The sequence below is a fragment of the Amyelois transitella genome, chromosome 16 (genome assembly GCF_032362555.1).
Source record: "Amyelois transitella isolate CPQ chromosome 16, ilAmyTran1.1, whole genome shotgun sequence".
Lineage (NCBI taxonomy): Eukaryota > Metazoa > Arthropoda > Insecta > Lepidoptera > Pyralidae > Amyelois > Amyelois transitella.
Genome location: NC_083519.1, coordinates 3,476,854 through 3,495,282, shown reverse-complemented (window position 1 = coordinate 3,495,282; position 18,429 = coordinate 3,476,854). Strand labels below are relative to the sequence as shown.

At 35.1% G+C, this 18,429-nt stretch overlaps 3 protein-coding genes across 3 annotated transcripts in view; 2 read left to right on the top strand and 1 right to left on the bottom strand.

Annotated features, from left to right (window-relative positions):
- Positions 1-16,254, bottom strand: part of LOC106129680 (tyrosine-protein phosphatase non-receptor type 9) — a 49,586-nt gene extending 33,332 nt beyond the window's left edge. Inside the window, exons 1-4 of the mRNA XM_060948633.1 lie at positions 16,182-16,254; positions 9,207-9,428; positions 8,528-8,617; positions 6,486-6,626 (exon numbers count right to left, since the gene is read on the bottom strand). Of these exons, the coding sequence (XP_060804616.1) occupies positions 6,486-6,626; positions 8,528-8,617; positions 9,207-9,428; positions 16,182-16,214 (486 nt within the window). The 5' untranslated portion in view covers positions 16,215-16,254. The remainder of the gene's footprint in view (positions 1-6,485; positions 6,627-8,527; positions 8,618-9,206; positions 9,429-16,181) is intronic.
- The window catches only part of LOC106136029 (large ribosomal subunit protein bL34m), a 135,731-nt gene continuing 126,852 nt past the window's right edge, over positions 9,551-18,429 (top strand). The window contains exon 1 of the mRNA XM_060948441.1: positions 9,551-9,562. The gene's annotated coding sequence lies outside the window, so the exon portion shown is untranslated. The remainder of the gene's footprint in view (positions 9,563-18,429) is intronic.
- On the top strand, positions 16,893-18,294 carry LOC106129643 (large ribosomal subunit protein uL23m). Its single transcript, XM_013328246.2, has 3 exons — positions 16,893-17,049; positions 17,500-17,779; positions 18,062-18,294. Exons 1-3 carry the CDS (start codon positions 17,036-17,038, stop codon positions 18,218-18,220), a joined length of 453 nt encoding a protein of 150 aa, XP_013183700.1. The 5' UTR covers positions 16,893-17,035; the 3' UTR covers positions 18,221-18,294.

Genomic DNA, 18,429 nt, shown 5'->3' with positions numbered 1-18,429 from the left:
AAGATTTTAATTGATCGATTCACCGAAGATTGGCCCTTACAAATAAACAAAGTTACAAACATGACATGCTGGATAGAAATAAGCATAAAAAATGTAGTACAAACCTCGATATAAGATATCCGAGAGATTTGTTCCCCGAATAACAGGCAAATTCGCTTTTTGTATTACCTAATTAACTTCATGGGATTCCGAACAATGTTAATACCATGTTATTTATAGACATTATCGGAGGCGACTTCGTCGTACCACAGATAACTTAAGATAGAAATGCATAAGTACCAAATTCGTAAGACTATAAAACAACTTTATCTAGACTCGAGCTAAAGTTTAATTGCGTTCTAAAGGCGTTATGTGAAGTTGGAATTAAGAATTTATTATAAACCATACAATTAATGTCAGATCCATAAAACAAGTAATAAATTTAAAAAACAAACCCGCCTGCCTATTGAAACAGTAACCTGAAAACATGGAACATATACATAGTTCTTTATAAATTACGATGTTTTAAATTTTGCAAATTCTTGTAATATCAATTTCTTCCCCTATTGCAGTATTTAACAAATTTTTTTTCATACTTGGATTAGGCAAAGACTACATTTTTCTACCTGTTACGATTCATATTATAATACCTAAAATTACATACACATAAGTGATGCGCGAAAAACATACTTGCAATCGGGTGAAAAGGTCATGTCTGGGTGGACACTGCACCCACAGCCTAACTACCCGACTAGCGCCCAGAATATTTACCTTGCAGAGTTAAGCAACTTTCCGCGGCTTTAGTTTTAGCCACAGAGTAGAATGCTGGAGTAGATTAACATGGACTTTCGAACGCGGCAAGATTAGGGTATCTTTAAACTGTTTTACATATTATATTTTGTGAGGAAGATAAAATTATTTAAAAGCCCTATTCCTTAAATAATTGCACTACTATACCACATAAAATATAACTTATTTTGTTGTTATAATTTGATAAGAATGTGTGTTTTTTGCAGAAAACTATTCACAAAGTAGGGAATAAATTAAGTAGCAAATAAGAAAACAAAATGTTATTAAAATATAACGCAATGCAAACTGCAGGAAAATACGTAGACAAACACGGCTAGAAGTTTTTGTTGATAACAAGTAGTGTGCTGAATCTAGAAAATCCGACTTAAACAAACAAACACGTTCTTACAATTAACATCTAACCTACTTCAGAAACATTGTTGATAATTATGTTTTTGCTGTGTTTGTGAAAACCAAGGGATTCAACTCAAAATTATTGCGTCATCTTCTCATTTCGCCGAGTTGATCCAACTACAATTTAGCATGAAGAAAATTTATAGGGCACCTGTCCCCCGCACCCACAATTCCACCTTATAAGTAATAGATAAATCAAGTTACCGTATATCTGTGATTTATACAGAGTCGAGTATCAAACGACCTTGGCTAATTTATTGCCAGGAACGGCTTCTGTTGGCTTAGAGGGTAAGATTGATTGGCATTAGTCAGCTTAGTGACGTCACTCCGAGCTTGTGATATGACAGATAAAGAAAACTGCGGGTGAAAGTCTAACAAGACTATTGTTTTTGTTTCAGCCCCTAATTATTCAGGTCAAACGAAGACTTTATATCTCTGACAAATATTACTTTGATGTAACGATACAATAGAAGTCAGTGAAATAATATCCTTAATAATCACGCCATTTTAGTACAATATAGTTTCTTGTACATTGGATTTGTTTAAATCTTAATTCCATATTTGGGGGCATACAACTGAACGTGGCCTTTCAGTATTTTTTTTAAACTGTTGACTTTCTCTTTGAAATACGATCATTTAATGTCACTAAATTGACGTCATTAAATGTATGTATGTACAATGTACAAATCATGGTTCTCATTTTTTTCGGTGCCGAAATTTAATAGAGATTTCAGTTTATAATATATTATTTGTTATTTCTTAACACCATCAAACTCCTTTAAATGAAAGCAAAACTACGTCGTAATAAAATTTTGCCTTGAGAGCACCCTTATAGTCTATAATTTTTCATGGAAAATTGAGAGAATCGGCGGCAACTTCAATTCGCGGAAAAGTATTTTTATTTTGCTGACAACATTTCCATTACAAAGGATCGATGGGAATTTAATTCGTTCAATTTACTATATGATTACCATTTAATTTCACTGAAAGCCATAATAATGGCATGAAATTCCGAGAAGCAATCAATGTACATGAAAATGAACGTGACGAACGCCAACATGATCATGATGGCTATCGGTTACTAGGAATGTTCGGTCCTGCGAATGTAATATGCATGCCATAACATAGAAAGTAGACTATTTGCACATTGATATATTACGTGACACACGTTCCAGGCAACCTTTTGTATAACAAGTTATATATACAAAAGGTTGCCTGGAAAGGATTGCTTAATTCAATAAGGCCAACTTTTTTTTCATCTATACCTTTTGCAATGTTTTTCTTAGATGCAGTATACTCTATTATAGGAGGTTAAATTTGTAAATTTAATAGTATTTTTGTAAGGGCTTATCTTCGAAAACACAGATTTTTCACCCTTCGAAAGAAAGGTACATTATTTGCAGGTGTTATCATTGTATGTATGTACCTCAAGTAAAGCCACTGGACTAGTGTGTTCCAGAAGGGCATTTCGTACTTTTATTCATACCACTATATCGATTACCTTTTCATCTAAGTTTTCGCAAGGTATAAAATTCGTCAAAAGCAGAAAAATACTTCTTGAAAAAACTTAATTACCAAAAAAGGTCTTTTGTCCGGTCACTATTATATCTACATCATAATTAACATAACAAATGGAACTGAAACAATGGCGGTGGCCTTTAGCACCGCGACCTACGGCCGCTTGACGAAGTTTTCAACGGGTGGGCGGATTCATTACACGATGAGAGCTATAAATCGATATCGGCCCACTCGATATCGCTTCAACACCCATCAATGCGTCCAGATACACCCCATCTCACAGTGACAGTACCACTTGAGTCTTACACGAGTTAATATTATTAATTTACACTGGAACTCTTAGAAAGTGATCGTATAAATTATTTTTATTTAAAACTAGAGGCCGCCCGCGACTTCTTCCGCATGGAAACCCTATCAATCCCGCGGGAACTCCGGGATAAAAAGTAGCCTATATGTTATACTGGGTCTTCAGCTAACTACATACTAAATTTCATCGTAATCGGTTCAGTAGTTATATATCTGTCTATTAACTACTGGTATAGCAGTATTATCTTGTAAGCTGGGCCCTATATGATCAGTGATTATTTGCGATCACGTTATAAATACTCGCTATAAATCACCATCTAGATACCATACTTTGGAAGATCTAAACTTAAGAATCACTCAGAAAATACCTTTTAAGTTACTTTTATGTTCCAACCCAGAAAGTCACTATTACAAATTAAAAAGTCGGTTCCGCGCCTCCCCGGAGGCATCGCAGTTTCAACTTAGAACAAAGACTAGCTCATTATACATTTTATTCTACATTTTTGCTTTAAAAAATTTCTCTAGTAAAGCTTCAAAAGGAAGTATGCTATATTTAAAAATGTTCAAAGATATTTTACGCTGAATGGACCAGTCTTCGTTGGCAACATATTTCTTTAAGTTGCGCCATAGATATTTGTTTCGGATAGGAAAACATACAACTCTTTAAACTCCACTCAAAAATACATCTTTCAAAGAATAACGCACGTTCAAACTTTAGTATTTCCCCAGGTGCCATCTTTTAAGCTGCAAATGTCCCCTTTCTATATACCTATAGATCCTAGTGCATTTTTAGGAAAAAAGGAAATTCTTAAAAATTTTATTCGTTCATTTTCTATGTTAATAATTCATATTAATTTATCAAAAGTCACGATAAGCGTAACAACGATTGTAAGGGTAAATTTAATTTATGACCAACAGCTATATGAAAACAAAATGAGATGACAATGCTCATTATGGCTCAAATTGAACTGTTCCAAGACAGGAACATGGTACAATTGTGTAGGAGGACATAATAATCTCATAATGGAACCCCAAACTTGTCATTGTTGTAACAATAGCAGCGATCTATCACCTGACAGCCTGACAAGTGGGTATTCATTCCTCAATCCACATCTACTGGACACAAACTACTGGACTGGTTTTCACGAAATTTGGCACAGACCTTAGAAATATGGAATAGAGCTTCTGGATTGTCATTTTTTCTAGAATTTCCCACGGGAGCGAAACGCGGGGCAAAAGCTAGTTAGAGATAAAATAAATTTGTAAACCTATTTAAAATTACGTGTTGATAAATTTTGGTTATGACATTGCTATCGTGCGAATTAAAAACTTCCTGAGGGGATGCTTAAGTGTATTGCAAATATTTAAACGATTTTTTTCCAAAAAAAAAATTAAACTTATTGTCTGGATACTTAATTAAAGAAAAATATAAGGGTAGCAAGAGGTTATTTTATTTGCTAATTTCTGTCTTCAAATATAACAAAAATAAATTCTGTTAAATTCGCTCGGGGCAACGAAATATCCCGTACAAACAAACTGGTAGGAATATGAATTAGTAAAATGAGAAATCCTATTTCGAAGTCTATACATTATTATCTTTTTATACAATATATTTTTTCCTGCATTCACCCACCTTGCTTTCTGATAAACCCAATGATTGACTGATAGATAATACTTTTAGCTATAAAACATGTATTTTATGAAACACATACAAATTAATAAAACAAAAACCTGAATAACAACTGATAAATCCAACTCAGGAAGACAGACAAACTCAATACTGTGCACCAGAATCTAATCATTTTCTTTTTACCTGGAAGGTCGGAAATCAAATAAGACGACGCCGCACCGACTCGAACTTCACAAATCACTCTCAGGAGCTCTCTTAAGAAAACACGCAACTCGGCTTACAAAACATAATTGAATTATATTTTTAGACGCAAATATACAATGTTAAATGAATTCAGTTTATTCAGTGGCAACGTTTTCTAAACTTTCGTTGACGTAAATGTTTTGATTAAAGATAGAGGTACCTACTATTTATCGGGAAGTGAGGATACATTACTTAAAACTAATTTTATCGAAGTTCCCGGCACCAATAGTAAAAGAATAGGGCCACTCCATCTCTTTCCCATGGATGTCGTAAAAGGCGACTAAGAGATAGGATTTTATTAACTTGGGATTCTTCTTTTAGGCAATGGGCTAGCAACCTGTCACTATTTGAATCTCAATTCTATCATCAAGTCAAACAGCTGAACGTGACTTATCAGTCTTTCAAGACTGCTGTCTACCCGGCAAGGGGTATATACGTGATTATATGATGTATGTAATTTTATCGAAAACTTACAATCGGTGCCGTGCCAACGAATTACACTCGTAGGTATACCCAAATTCAATGCTTTTTTCTGTCTCTAAAATATATAAACATCGGTCCAATTTTTTTTGTCCAAGTAGGTATGTGCGGTACAAACAAAAATACAAATATTTTCTCATTCTAATATTAGTATAGAAAAAAGAGCTATTGTTTTCTCTTCTACTATGTCCTACTCTTCCTTCCCTTACGTTCATCGAAGTCAATACGTCTACTTCAATTAATATCACTAAACTACGACCTCGATTGCTATTGCCGCGGCACATATGCTAATATTACTTGTTGACGAATGTATGTGAGAAACGTTTTTGCCAGGTAAATGTTTTTGAATGTAATATATAAATGTGTCCTTTGATTGCAATTAAAATATGTATCTATCTAGCTATCAATATTTTTAAGCAGGGACTTTCATCCTGGCGTTAGCTCAGGGTGCGTCAACTGTCTGGAGAGAAATCCGGAGTCCAACTTTGACCACGATGCTGGATTATATAAGTCATATTCTTATAAGCGTCTCCCCTCTGCAACCTTTAACCTACCCATATTGGATGGTTGCACATCCAATTGCCTAAAAAAGCAGGTTTTCTCACGCTGTTTTCCCACACGGTAAGAGCACCGGTCAGCAATCAAACTAATGTAAATATCAAACTCAGAAATTATTTTTTTTATTTAGATATTTTGCCACAGTATTGCCTCTTTTTGCTTCTGCGACCAGAAATTGCTCTGAATCGATTGAATTTTAATATTTATGTTGTTATTAGGTTTTTGTTATTAGGTTAGGGTCCTATCGTATCTAGTGGGCCTCGGTTTCGAAGGACCATCCTTTTCTATGTGAATCACTATACCAACTATAAATATGTAGCGGGAGCGATGATTCGGCTCGACCGTCACCAAAGGGAAGATCTTCCGCCAGGCTAGGTGTTATGCCTGGGGAACCGCGGCTCCGACGATGTTGTGTCTGAGGTTGTATATATGGCTCCAATCCGTTAAATCTTTGCTTGCGCGTTTTAGGTATTTCGCTGTTTTTGACTGATAGCGTCGCGTGATTAAATTTTTTATTCTTCTGACTTGTTGCGTATAGATTTCGCCACAAATACATGCAATCACTTACCTTTAACATGGTGAGTATTTTCCTGGACAGTTCATAGTCGAAGTTCGTATACTTGGAGTCTGTCATGTCGTATATGAACACAAGGCCGGCCCGCTGAGTTTCCAGCGACTGTAGCGCCACGTCCAACTGGTAGACCACACCCTGGTTGACGAAAAAGTCAAATTAAAGAAAGCTATATTATATTTATTAAATTAAGGGAAAGACTAATACATTTGGGATTAGACGGCATGAATTTAGATATAGTTCCATTGAATCTAACAATTTTTCCTGTTCTAATATAAGTATGATGATACTACATCTACTATATACTACAAGTTCTAATTAATTGCTATTTCTATACCAAAATAATTGGGCTTTGGTTCTGAGACCGGACACAACTGGTTGTACAGACATGACGATTACTGATGATGATGATGATAGTAGTTTTTTAATATTGTATGGTCAGACCAAAAGCTATAGTATTCGGAATGAATAATAAAGGACCAATATTATTTCAATTATCTGAAACTTTGAACTGTTCAATAAGTATTACCTTTAGTATTACGTGATCGAAAGAGACGTCAAAATAATGACATAACATTTCATTTAATCTTTTTAATGAAACAGATCGGATAATCAAAACGAAATGAACAATGATTGTCACTTTGCTAATGCAGAATGGTTGAATTGATTAACACGTACATATAAGGATGAATAATTTTGAATAATAATGATCAGCCATACACAATTACAAATAACAATGTCTACTAAGAACCATATAAAGAACTAACTTTAATTATTGCTTTCCTTGTACTTTCTCCGAATTAAAAGTAAATATACCAGGTGTTTCTGCAATAAAAAATATAACTTTGTAAGCAAACTTGAAAAAGTGATGTAATTTTTTAAATTACAGATTTTAATTTGTTTTTTTTTTCGCGGAACATTTTGCCCAACTTTGTTCGTTTAAAAAAAATATTACATTGTGTTTTTATTTCAAATACCTAATATCAAATCGTGAAAATTCCTCATTACATACCAGGAAAACTCGCAACCTTTTTGAAATAACAATGCAATACATTACATAAAAACACGTAAGTAAATTTTTATATTATTTTAATAAAAAAATAAAGTCACGTAAATACGGTTAAGAATCGGAAGCGCGAGTACATCCGGCTGCGCATGCGATGTCACATTGTCGTGTGCCAGATAATCAGTGGCTTTGTGTAGCGGCATTGGTATTATGCATGTATGATGTCCTGATGTGTAGGATAAACACAACCTTGGCCAATATGCTGGGAAAATGGCTTGTTTGTTGTGAAGAGTGAGTTACATAAGTTAATATGATGAGATAACTGGCCAAAATCGACGGAAACTCCAGCGGGCCTATTTACGAACGTTGATAAGACATTGTTTGACTTCCTTCGCTCTATCGCTTGGGTAGAATGTAACCGAATAGGAGGGAAGATACTTTATTTATATATTTATGTACAATATGTAAAAACAGCAAGAACTTAGACTAAAGAAAAACTTTGTACAAGGGTACTTTCATGCTTTGTCAACTTTCTTGAATACAGCCCAGAGGGATTTATCATTCGCTGATCGAGAAAATATGCAGAAATAATAATAGAGTTATCATCAGAAGATATGCAGAACTTCGCTGCTTGGCGATCACATTTTGGTAAACAACGGATTATTAAAGAAATTCTTCAGCCCAGTGGCGTAACTACAGGGTGGCAAGTCGGCAAAATGCCACGGGCCCCCAGCCGGAAGGGGCCCCCGGTCAGAGGAGAATCCCAACTCCCAACATTTCTTATTTATCATACATGTTTAGTAAAAAAAAGTTTTAGTCTTTGATTTATTTTTGTTACCTACTCAGTTTCCTACACAAGTAAAAAAAATATTAAAAATTCAAAGCTTTTGTGAAAAAGGGTTGTAACCCAGTTTTAGAACGTACCTATCCGATGAATTTGCCACGGGCCACGAATGGTATAGTTACGCCACTGCTTCAGCCTGTTAAAAGCGAATAAACAATATCATTTCAGAAAGCTTACAACTGAGTTTACCTGCAATGTGATCTGATGCGTGGTCTGTGCGGGGAAGTGTTTGTTCGCCGTGAACACTGCGATCGCGGCGCCAGTGGCGTCCCGCGTCGGCTGCAAACAACAAAAACTTTGATGAAAATAAATTACGAATGGTATGTATTAATTTCACTCTCACACATACATACATAAAATCTTTAGAAATCTTATTATTCGCTTCATACACATTCCCCAAATATATGCAAGCGCTTCGAAGCATAAGGTAAAGTACCCTAAAACTATACCTTTCGCTTGGACGCCTCTCAATTTGAAATAACAATAGTATCTTATGGAAAGCCATATATACGTTTTATAAATACATATTAACAGGCCAACTTTTAATTCCATGTGGTGTAGAGAAAGACTATGACTTTCCATTGGTTACAATCCTTACAGATGTTCTTCGTCCCGGGTTCCTCTACATACACGGGTTTTATCATTTTCTATCACTTTTTTAATGGCGCATCCACACATGCCCAGCATCATTTATATCTTTTTAATGCAGTCCAAAGCAGGCAGCATTATGTGTATACGCACATAATAAAATATCCAAATGAGACCCAACATTCGTCGTCGAGATTAACAATTATGCCTTTAATTTTGTCCTTTATCTTTCATACAACCTCTAAACATAGCTTAATACCAAAATAAAATCTATACTCACCAGTATAGTAAATTTTCCAGTCTCGAGTTCTGTTTTAAGAGGGTCTTCGAAAGGTTCAAACTTGCTGAGACCCTCGCGCCTGCGCGTGGCTTCATGCTGGCGCCACAACGCGAACGCGCGGTCCACGTCGAACTTGCGCGCGAGCAAGAACTTGATCGCCGTGGCTCGGGTCACACAGGCGGCGCCGGATTCGCTCAAAGTGTCAAGGAACGCTTTCGTCGCCTGTAATGGAGAAATAGGATTTGAAATATTTAATTTTGATATCTTTTTAAAATAAAAAGCCCTATGAACAAATAAAAACATCACATCACAAGTTAATAGACTGGATTACGAATTAAAGCCACAGAAAGCCAAAAGAAGTAACAAAAGGTAAACTCTAGTCTGAGGTAAATAAAACGAATGCCTAAAAGTAATTGATAAATTTAGCTCGATTCCGGCCTTTGTTATTATTGAAACTAGCCTATCTTTAAATCGTGACATAGACATTTCGAGCTCTAATTCCATGACCATAACAGGTAGTTAGGTAAAATCCATTAAGAAGGTAGGTACTAGAAAACATAAAATCATACCCTTAAAAATTTAATCAATTTCCGGAAAAACACCGCTTCCATTTCCTTGAGCACCTCCTTTCTCGACATTGTCATGCACAAGTCGTCCAATTACCACACAAGAGGGTTTTCACAATTCCGTCACACTTTCATCGTAACACCGAACTTCGACCTGCTTTGCGTACCAAGCCGAATGGTCAATTGCAATTTAACGCGTTCACCGCGGCGGCTAATCCATTAGAAACTGTCACAAATTTCGAAAGAGACTAGATTACGTATCAACGGGCACCTGTTATGGCCAATCGTGACGGTGGAATAGCTTATAGGACTCTGGAGTGGGACGCGTCCGTTGCATATGTATTTAGATGCAAATAAAGCCGGGGGGAGACAGCGGGTTAATTCTTCCGGGATGTGTTTCCGGGCGCGGGCGGCGCGGTCCCTGCCGCATACATTATGGCTCGGCACGACGCGAACGTGCGACTCGCCGATTGCGTAATCAGGATACCTAACACACTGACTATAAGGTAAATGAATTAAAAAATCCGCAATTAAAGACCACGCCGAGAGGGAAATACGTAAATCACAGCCGCACCTCTTATGTATATGTAAAACTAATTACATTAATTCAAAAACGTAAATAATAGCGTTACAAATAAATAATAGATAAATTAGTGAAAAAAAATAATATTGTAAAAAATTATTTACTTTTTTTAGGCCTAGCCTCACAGGGTTTAGAGGAAGTTTATAGAAATAATTTTTCTTAATAACAGTGAAACCTGCATCAAAACCCGTTGCGTGTTTGAAAAGACCAGTTGCAAAAAAAATAATATGTTTTGTTTTAATAATGAAACGTAATGAAAATAATTCAAATTGAATTACTACTCAATAGTTCACGACTGCATGTTTTTACATTTAATATTAACTAAGTACAAATATTGTAAAATCCAATGCAATAATACAGATTTTCTTCGTGTCAAGTATCTAATGTACATTTAACCCGACTTATTACCCATTTTTTTTAAGTGACAAACCAATTCATTAGTTCATCATTAAACACATTCCAAGGAAAGAATTTCAATAACAATAAGTTTGCAGACGGACATCGCCTGCTGCGTACCTACCAGGTAAGAATAATTGAGTTAAAACAACTTCTGAACGTTACTGTTTCCATGAAGTGTTTCTAATTTACAAACTCTTCGAATTAAGCTGCAAGACTATTAACTGAACACAATGAAAGTTTGTACTTAAAATGACGTGGGCGAGTCGTGGGCGGGAGGAGTCATATGTTGCTTACTTCGAAAAATAGAATTCTGAGAATTCCATTTTTAGATTTTCGTCTAAATAAATGGTGGATAACAAAAACTTATGTATTGTGAAAGCCTTGAGCCTTATCTCGAAACGTGAAAGGCGCATTTTAAGCTTTATCGGCAGACAAGTGCAAAAGAAGTGGGTAAGAAGGTATGTTTATTATAATATTATCGTATCGATGCACGAGGTCGTTACGCACAACAAGTCTTGAATGAATCACGTAAACGTAAACAAACTATAACCGAACGATGCGATCGCACGAGGCGCTGGCGCAGAGCGACTGCCCAAGAAAAACAAACGACGACGGTGACAACACCACCAAAAACCGACTCACAACCACAATCTATGTTGTAATAACATAAGCGAACATCGGTTGCAATAAATAATACAAAGAATATTGACAACTTAGGAAAATAAGAGAGCGGTCTTTAATAGCCAGGAGAATCTTGCGTGATTGCCGTCTAAAAGATGAACAATGAAAAAAAAAGTATTTTTTGGAAACTCTAAATCTATTCTATTCATTTTTTTATAATAAAAAAAGCATTTTTTTATATGACACTCTCAGATGTAATAAAAAGCAAACAACGGACCTATTTAACTTTATTACGTGAAATTCATGAATGTGTAATAGTTTATATCATTAACAAACACAGCATAACATAATAATCAGACTTAAAATAAATGATGAATTATACGAATTAATTATGTTTTCTAGTGCAGGAATTACGTTACATTACTAACTTATGAGTCTTAGTAGGTACGTGTGTATAATCCCATTCACAAAGTAAAAAATACGGAACTATAACTCATCTTACTTCACATTTCATACATCAAACTTCAGCCAATGTCTCAATGAAAACATCGTTTAAACTATGGAAAGCAAAATATACGAGAAAGTATTTCATACAAGATTTTGATGATGAGGTTTTCAAATCCTTTATTCAGGTTATAAAGCTACCGGGAATTACACCTTTGTTAATATGTTACAGAGTAAATAATATAAAATTGATACTCTGTTATTTCCACAATTTGTGATGATACGCCTTTGTGCGATGACGAATCACTCGGCTGCAGCCGTGTGGGTGCGCTGATCACGTAATGTAGGTGCGGTTATTAACCGACTATAGTATATAAAAAGGTTCAAAGAATCTTCAAACATCTATAAAAAAAATTTCAAGACGACTAATTAATATTTCGTTATAATACGAAACAACTCATCGATACAATTGACTTACAAATAACGTGGGTCAACTAATCTGCTTGCTTGCTTCTCCGTATTAATCCTGACTAAACAGATAAGTCATATTTTATTTATTGACGCCCTCTTTGGTGCAATGATAGTGCGCTTATCTGTGACACAGTGCCCTAGCCGAGGTTCCCGCGTTAATCCTGAGCCAGGGTAGGTATAATGAAATACTAACTCTTTTTGATTTTTATCCGTATAAGTATTTATTTAAAAATATAGTAGTCCCGTTGGGTTAGTATCTCGTTAAAAAATCGAACTTACTTCGAGGCTAACTCAATCTGTGTAATTTTTCCTGTCCTGTTTAAATTGATTCATTTTATTATTGAAAGACGAATATACATGTGGCTTATAGTTGCGTTCACTCATTATTTTATGTCTCAGTAGATGCATGTGGTATGGTATGCCGCATGCCGCCTTAACAGGCAGGCAGTTTTCAGAATCGCTGTTTCTGAGAACGGCCACACCTGAATGACCTCGGTTTGCTCGCAATCCATGACCCATTAGTAAAAAAAAAAAACAATTCAACTTAACCTAAGTTAAAAAGATCATTGTTGGCTAAGTGGTGCATTCATGTCTCTCCTAATATAAATAATGTAAATAAAATAACGAATAAAAAAACACAAAGTAACACCTATTATACTAGTACGTCACAGAACAAAGCGAAATATAAATGGTATTTTTTCTAATCTTATTTTTGAAAAAAAGATAAGTTAAAAAATTAATAACTCACTTATAAAAATAAATTTACTATCATAATGTCCCCAATTTAATAGTTCTCGCTTCCCATTGCAATATGTCTGAAGTTAATAAACTAATTTCGTTCAAGAGAATGGCACCCAGTGGAGCCAGGCATTTCCAAAGTTTTCGTATAAGGAACCGAGTTGAAGCAATGCAGAAACTAGAAACTTCACTTCTCTCACTCAGCAAAAAGCTCTTCCATTTTGATGAGATTATGTCTTCAGATTTCAAAAAGAAGGGTTGTTTCTATTTCCGTAAATAAATTTTTGAAAAGAATAAACTCAAAAACTAAATACTGGACCAATTCCCATATAAAATTTGTCACAGAGACAGATTAGACTTGGGACACTTTAATCTTGGAAATTATCCCCAAAATCATGGGCGCGAAACCCCCGGCCAAGTCTAATTAAGGTTTATGAAAAAATAACAAAAAATACTTGCTTATTCTTAAAAACCAAAACGTGTAACATAAAATCACGTCTTTTTCCTGGGGAAACTTCTCTTTCTACTTGCCATCTTTACATACTTCTTTCGCCTCATCCACTATCTTTAACTGGACAAAATAATTTAAGCGACGGTATTGTATTTCAGGTGTCGATTTTTAGGGTAATACCCGAACATTCTTATTTCAAAATACTAAAAAACGAGAATTTGATGCGGTACGCTAGCAGGAGCGGGCCACGCTCCCACAAGCAACTATTGTAGCTCCCACCACAAAGCGTGAACGACCCATTTCAGCAACAATGGGAATATAACACCTTCCGTATAACATATTTTATAGAGCCTTTATCGCCAACTAGGTTTTGACCACGACTTAGTTCGCCTAATAATACACATCTTTCTCATAGCAGTGGGTAGATTACTTTAGATATGGGTTCCCTTCGCAATTTCCAAAATTAATAAAAAACAAAAGCAGTATTAAATATAAGAAATTCAGCTTTGTAAAATCCCACCAATGGAATGATTTCAACGATATGGAGGACCCTCGATCACGCAAGCGACTGGTCGTCCGGCCTACGCCTCTCTCCGTCACTCACACTTTAAACTCTGATTTATAACGATTTCCGTTTCCACTCAATTCTCACGAATTGCAATGCATATCCCATATTAAAGGATGATTGGTAAAATGTTTGTAATTTCAGCGGAAGTATGGAAACGTAGCTCAAATCGAGTACAGAGAAGACGTCAGAGCGTCTAAATATATTCTGTGCAAGTAAACAATCATCGCCGGGTAGCTGGTGGATCACAACAGACTCGGCTCGCGACGAAGAAAATTATTAGAGTAACTTTGATCTTTAGGTGCCTCTTGCTATAACCGTGAGCCAAATGAAAAAACGCAATGATACTATTAAGGCCGATTAAAACTGTCACAAGACTTAAAGTCGGGCTTGGAAACAAATTACAATAGGTCTTATCATTTTCGTATGAATTTTGTAAATACATACATACATATAATCACGTCTATATCCCTTGCTGGGTAGACAGAGCAAACAGTCTTGTAAAGACTGATAGGCCACGTTCAGGTGTTTGGCTTTAAGATAGAATTGAGATTCAAATAGTGACAGGTTGCTAACCCATCGCCTAAAAGAAGAATCCCAAGTTTAAAAGCCTACCCCTTAGTCGCCTTTTACGACATCCATGGGAAAGAGATGGAGTGGTCCTATTCTATTTTCTATTGGTGCCGGGAACCACACGGCCAATGAATTTTGTAAAATTCTCTAACACAGACAAGACCGATAACAAAGATGTATGCATGGGAACTTCTTCAAATCAATATAAGAATTCTATCAGAAACTTTGATAACAACATGTGATAATACAAACTAGAATTACCATTTCTCTTATTAATTGAGTAAAAACACTCAGTATTACCCATTCCATACTGCCGTGTTACAAGTATTTCTAATCTAAGCACCTCACGACAATAATCATTATCGCCTCACGACCTCTGACGTGGGCTATCTCTATCGAAAACGGAATCCCGCTTACGTCGCCTATTCAGCTCTTTTAATTTTGTAAGTCTGCCGAAGTAGGCCCTGCGTCAAGACAGAGGCCGTAGAGGGCCGTAGAGGATAAAAGTAAGATTCAGATACTTATAGTGAGAGATTGTCAGGCCATCATCTTAAATATCATATGCCTTCCTTAATTAACTTTAACAATCTACACAAGAACAAAATAATTAATTACTTGTAACTATGTATGCAGGAAATGATGGAAAAGTTGCAAATAGAATGATTCATTAAAGGGCAAGCTCCAAAACTTTGTCTGCCTTTGACAAGCATATTCAAAACAACAACAAAAATATGTGGTAATTATCTGGAAAAGGCAAATGTTCAGCACTGTCTTCCTCCTGGCTTTAGTCCTGGTTGCAACCTCATCACTCTGAAGAGGAGCCCGGGGTTGGCCCTTGACCATGGATCCTGGATTTGGGTGAGTCAGGTTTTTACACAAGTAAGTAAACTATTTTAATGAATTATTTTAAATTTCATATCTAAAAGATAAAATTTGATAATTTTAATTTTTATCTTATTATGATACGGATGTTTTGAAATAAATTTATTAAATTTAAAAATTATATATTTTTTTGACTAGGTAAGGTCTAAGTGGTTTCCTACATGTCTTTGTGATATAAACTATGAAAAACCTAGAGAATATACCTACTTAGAGCAAAATAAATATTTTATTTATGATTGGCGAACAGATATGTTATACTGCATTTATTGTGTGTAAATGTTCTACAAGTTATGTTTAAAACTTTACCAGAAGAACCCATCTCCTCCGGAAAGGGTCTGAAAAGTTGGAATTGAAGCGGAAATCTTATTGCGGCGGTAGGTCAAGGTACTTTCACATTTTCACCGATAAAATGAAACTATAACACAAAAGGACAACAATTGTACCTAATATGATACTGATAAACATTCCCAATTATGTTTGAACCAAATTATTTAGAGATAATGTACAAATACCACGAAATCAAAACAAACACACTGATGACATGGTCACATTAAAATTGTTGCGTATAACGATTATAAGCACTTATGCAGTGTTTTTGAACCTATGAATAGAAAACTTTTTGGAAACTATTGAAAACCCATGTTGAGATGTGTTTATTTAATTTAACTTTAAATTTACTCACCAACTCCTGATCGGGTGACAGAGCCACCGCCATCTTTGTATGCTTACTAAATAAATAAATGACAGTTGACAGTTTTATATATTGTTACCATCATACAAACCAAACCAAAGAAGCGTAGTTCAACTTAAACGGAAGATTTAAAAGATTTTTTTGTAGTAAGGTTTTTGTCTGGTCCTACAATTTTTTATGAGATTCTGAGAGTTTTTACTCTTAAATATTTAAGTGGCGCCTTCCTCGTGAAGTCTTCTATTTAGCAGATCATTGCCTAATGTGTTTTATCGCTGTTAACTAGGTACTCATCAAATTATAAACAAACTATTAATTAAGAAGTTTTTTAAGGTTTACTTCTTATTTCTTGAATAAAATATAAGATGGCACGACGATTTATTTATTATTGACTGTGAAAATTTCTTAAACTTAGAAAAAAATACATATGGGCTGACCTTCTTTATCGCTGTTTTTTCGGCTAGTATTTGGAAAATACACACATTAAGGGCCCGTGCAGCGGTTGCCAACTTCGTCCGATCTAGGTTTGATTGACTCGGACAGACAGCCGCTAGTCGTCGGTTAGTGGCACGCTGCACTGACACGTTTTAATCCAGTCTAACCGAGTCAGTCAGACCTAAGTCGGATGAAGTCGGCGGCACGCTGCTAATCCACTATACCATAGCGTATCGTCGCATAAAAAAACTGTCTGTCTCTTGACATTGACAGTTTTCATTTTAAGGTTATTTAATGTCAAAGTAGGTACTACACTAAAGTTAGGTATCTAAAATTCATAATATTACACATTTTAGTATATTAAACTGCATAATTATAAACAATTTTTTGCTTCAAATCTAACTAGGACTACAATGTCTACGCGTTGGTAAATATTTTTTTATATCACGGTGGTCTTAATCGTACTTCTATACCTATCTTAACTTGAGCAATTTAGGTTTTCTCCAAGAGGTTTCTTATTTTGTTATTTCGGGAATTGAAGGCGCCCAAATAAATAAGCTCAACAGAGTGGCACATCTTTAGTTCAGGGAGTCGCTGTTAAAACCCCGACTTACTATTTACAAGATCGTGGTCATGTCAAGGCGCAACTTTTAAGGGTAACTTTTTAAGGGTTTTAATTTTATAAGCAAAATTAAAAATGTATACCTAGCAATAATAGGATTCTCACCTCTGTACCCGGGTCAGATCATGACAGACAAAGAACATTTCTTTTGGCCTTAGATCTATTTAAGTATATATTATTAAATATAGTATAGAATACAGAAATATCTAGAGAAAATATCAGGCAGGTACCTACTTTTTTTATTATTTCTTTCAGGTACCCAATATATCAAAGGGGCAACCCACAGTTGCGAGTATTTTTGCCCAATTTCTGGATGAAGTTAATCAAACCATTTCCTACGCAACAACCAAACATTGTTCAATTTGAGTGTTCCATGGAAATGACAAAACATGATATCAGAAACTACTTAGAGAAGATTTACAAAGTTCCGGTTGTAGATGTGAGAACAAAAATTACTCTTGGAAAATTCCGTAGGGACTATGGAAAGGGTTATATTATAAAAGAGGATGATGCTAAACATGCCTTTATTACGTTGGTAAGTACCTACCTTATCAATTACTTTTCAATAATATTAAATGTCTTGGAATAAAGTAGAGGGTCCTACATTCATTTTATAATATGTTGTAAAATTAAAAAAGAATTTGTTTCAAGTGATAGCATTGAAGCCTCTGTAATCTAACTGGACAGATTATGTTTTAAAGCCATAAAAAATTAACAAAATGCAGAGTTCCCTCAGTCAAAACTTTATTCTTAAATTAAAAGTTATAAATCTTCTTTGTGGAAATTTGGTAAACTTTAATGTTCACAAATATTTCAGCCAAAATCTATGAAATTTGAGTTCCCTGACCTGTTTGAAAGTTCTAAAGATGAGGAAGAAGAGAATATGAAATCTTTGGATGAAGCTAAGAAATCATACAAAACGTATATTGATCGCAATAAGGACAGACCAGATGTACCGAGCTGGTTTTCAATTTAATGTTTATTAAATAGTGCTATTAAAAAACTTGTATAAAATGTACCAATAAGTAGTAATAAATTTATGTTTTGTTATTCAAATTGTTTAATTTACCAATTTATACTTGATATTATTGATCATTAATGATCAAGTTAACAATCTAAAAACCATGCCCATTTCAAGACCCACAGGTTTAAACCTACTGCGACCATGTACCGTGATTTACATCA

What these genes read in the sequence shown, in the direction of transcription:
- LOC106129643 (XM_013328246.2), top strand. An exon ending in AACATGCCTTTATTACGTTG is followed by an intron (nt 17,780 to 18,061) that starts GTAAGTACCTAC and finishes CAAATATTTCAG; the next exon opens with CCAAAATCTATGAAATTTGA.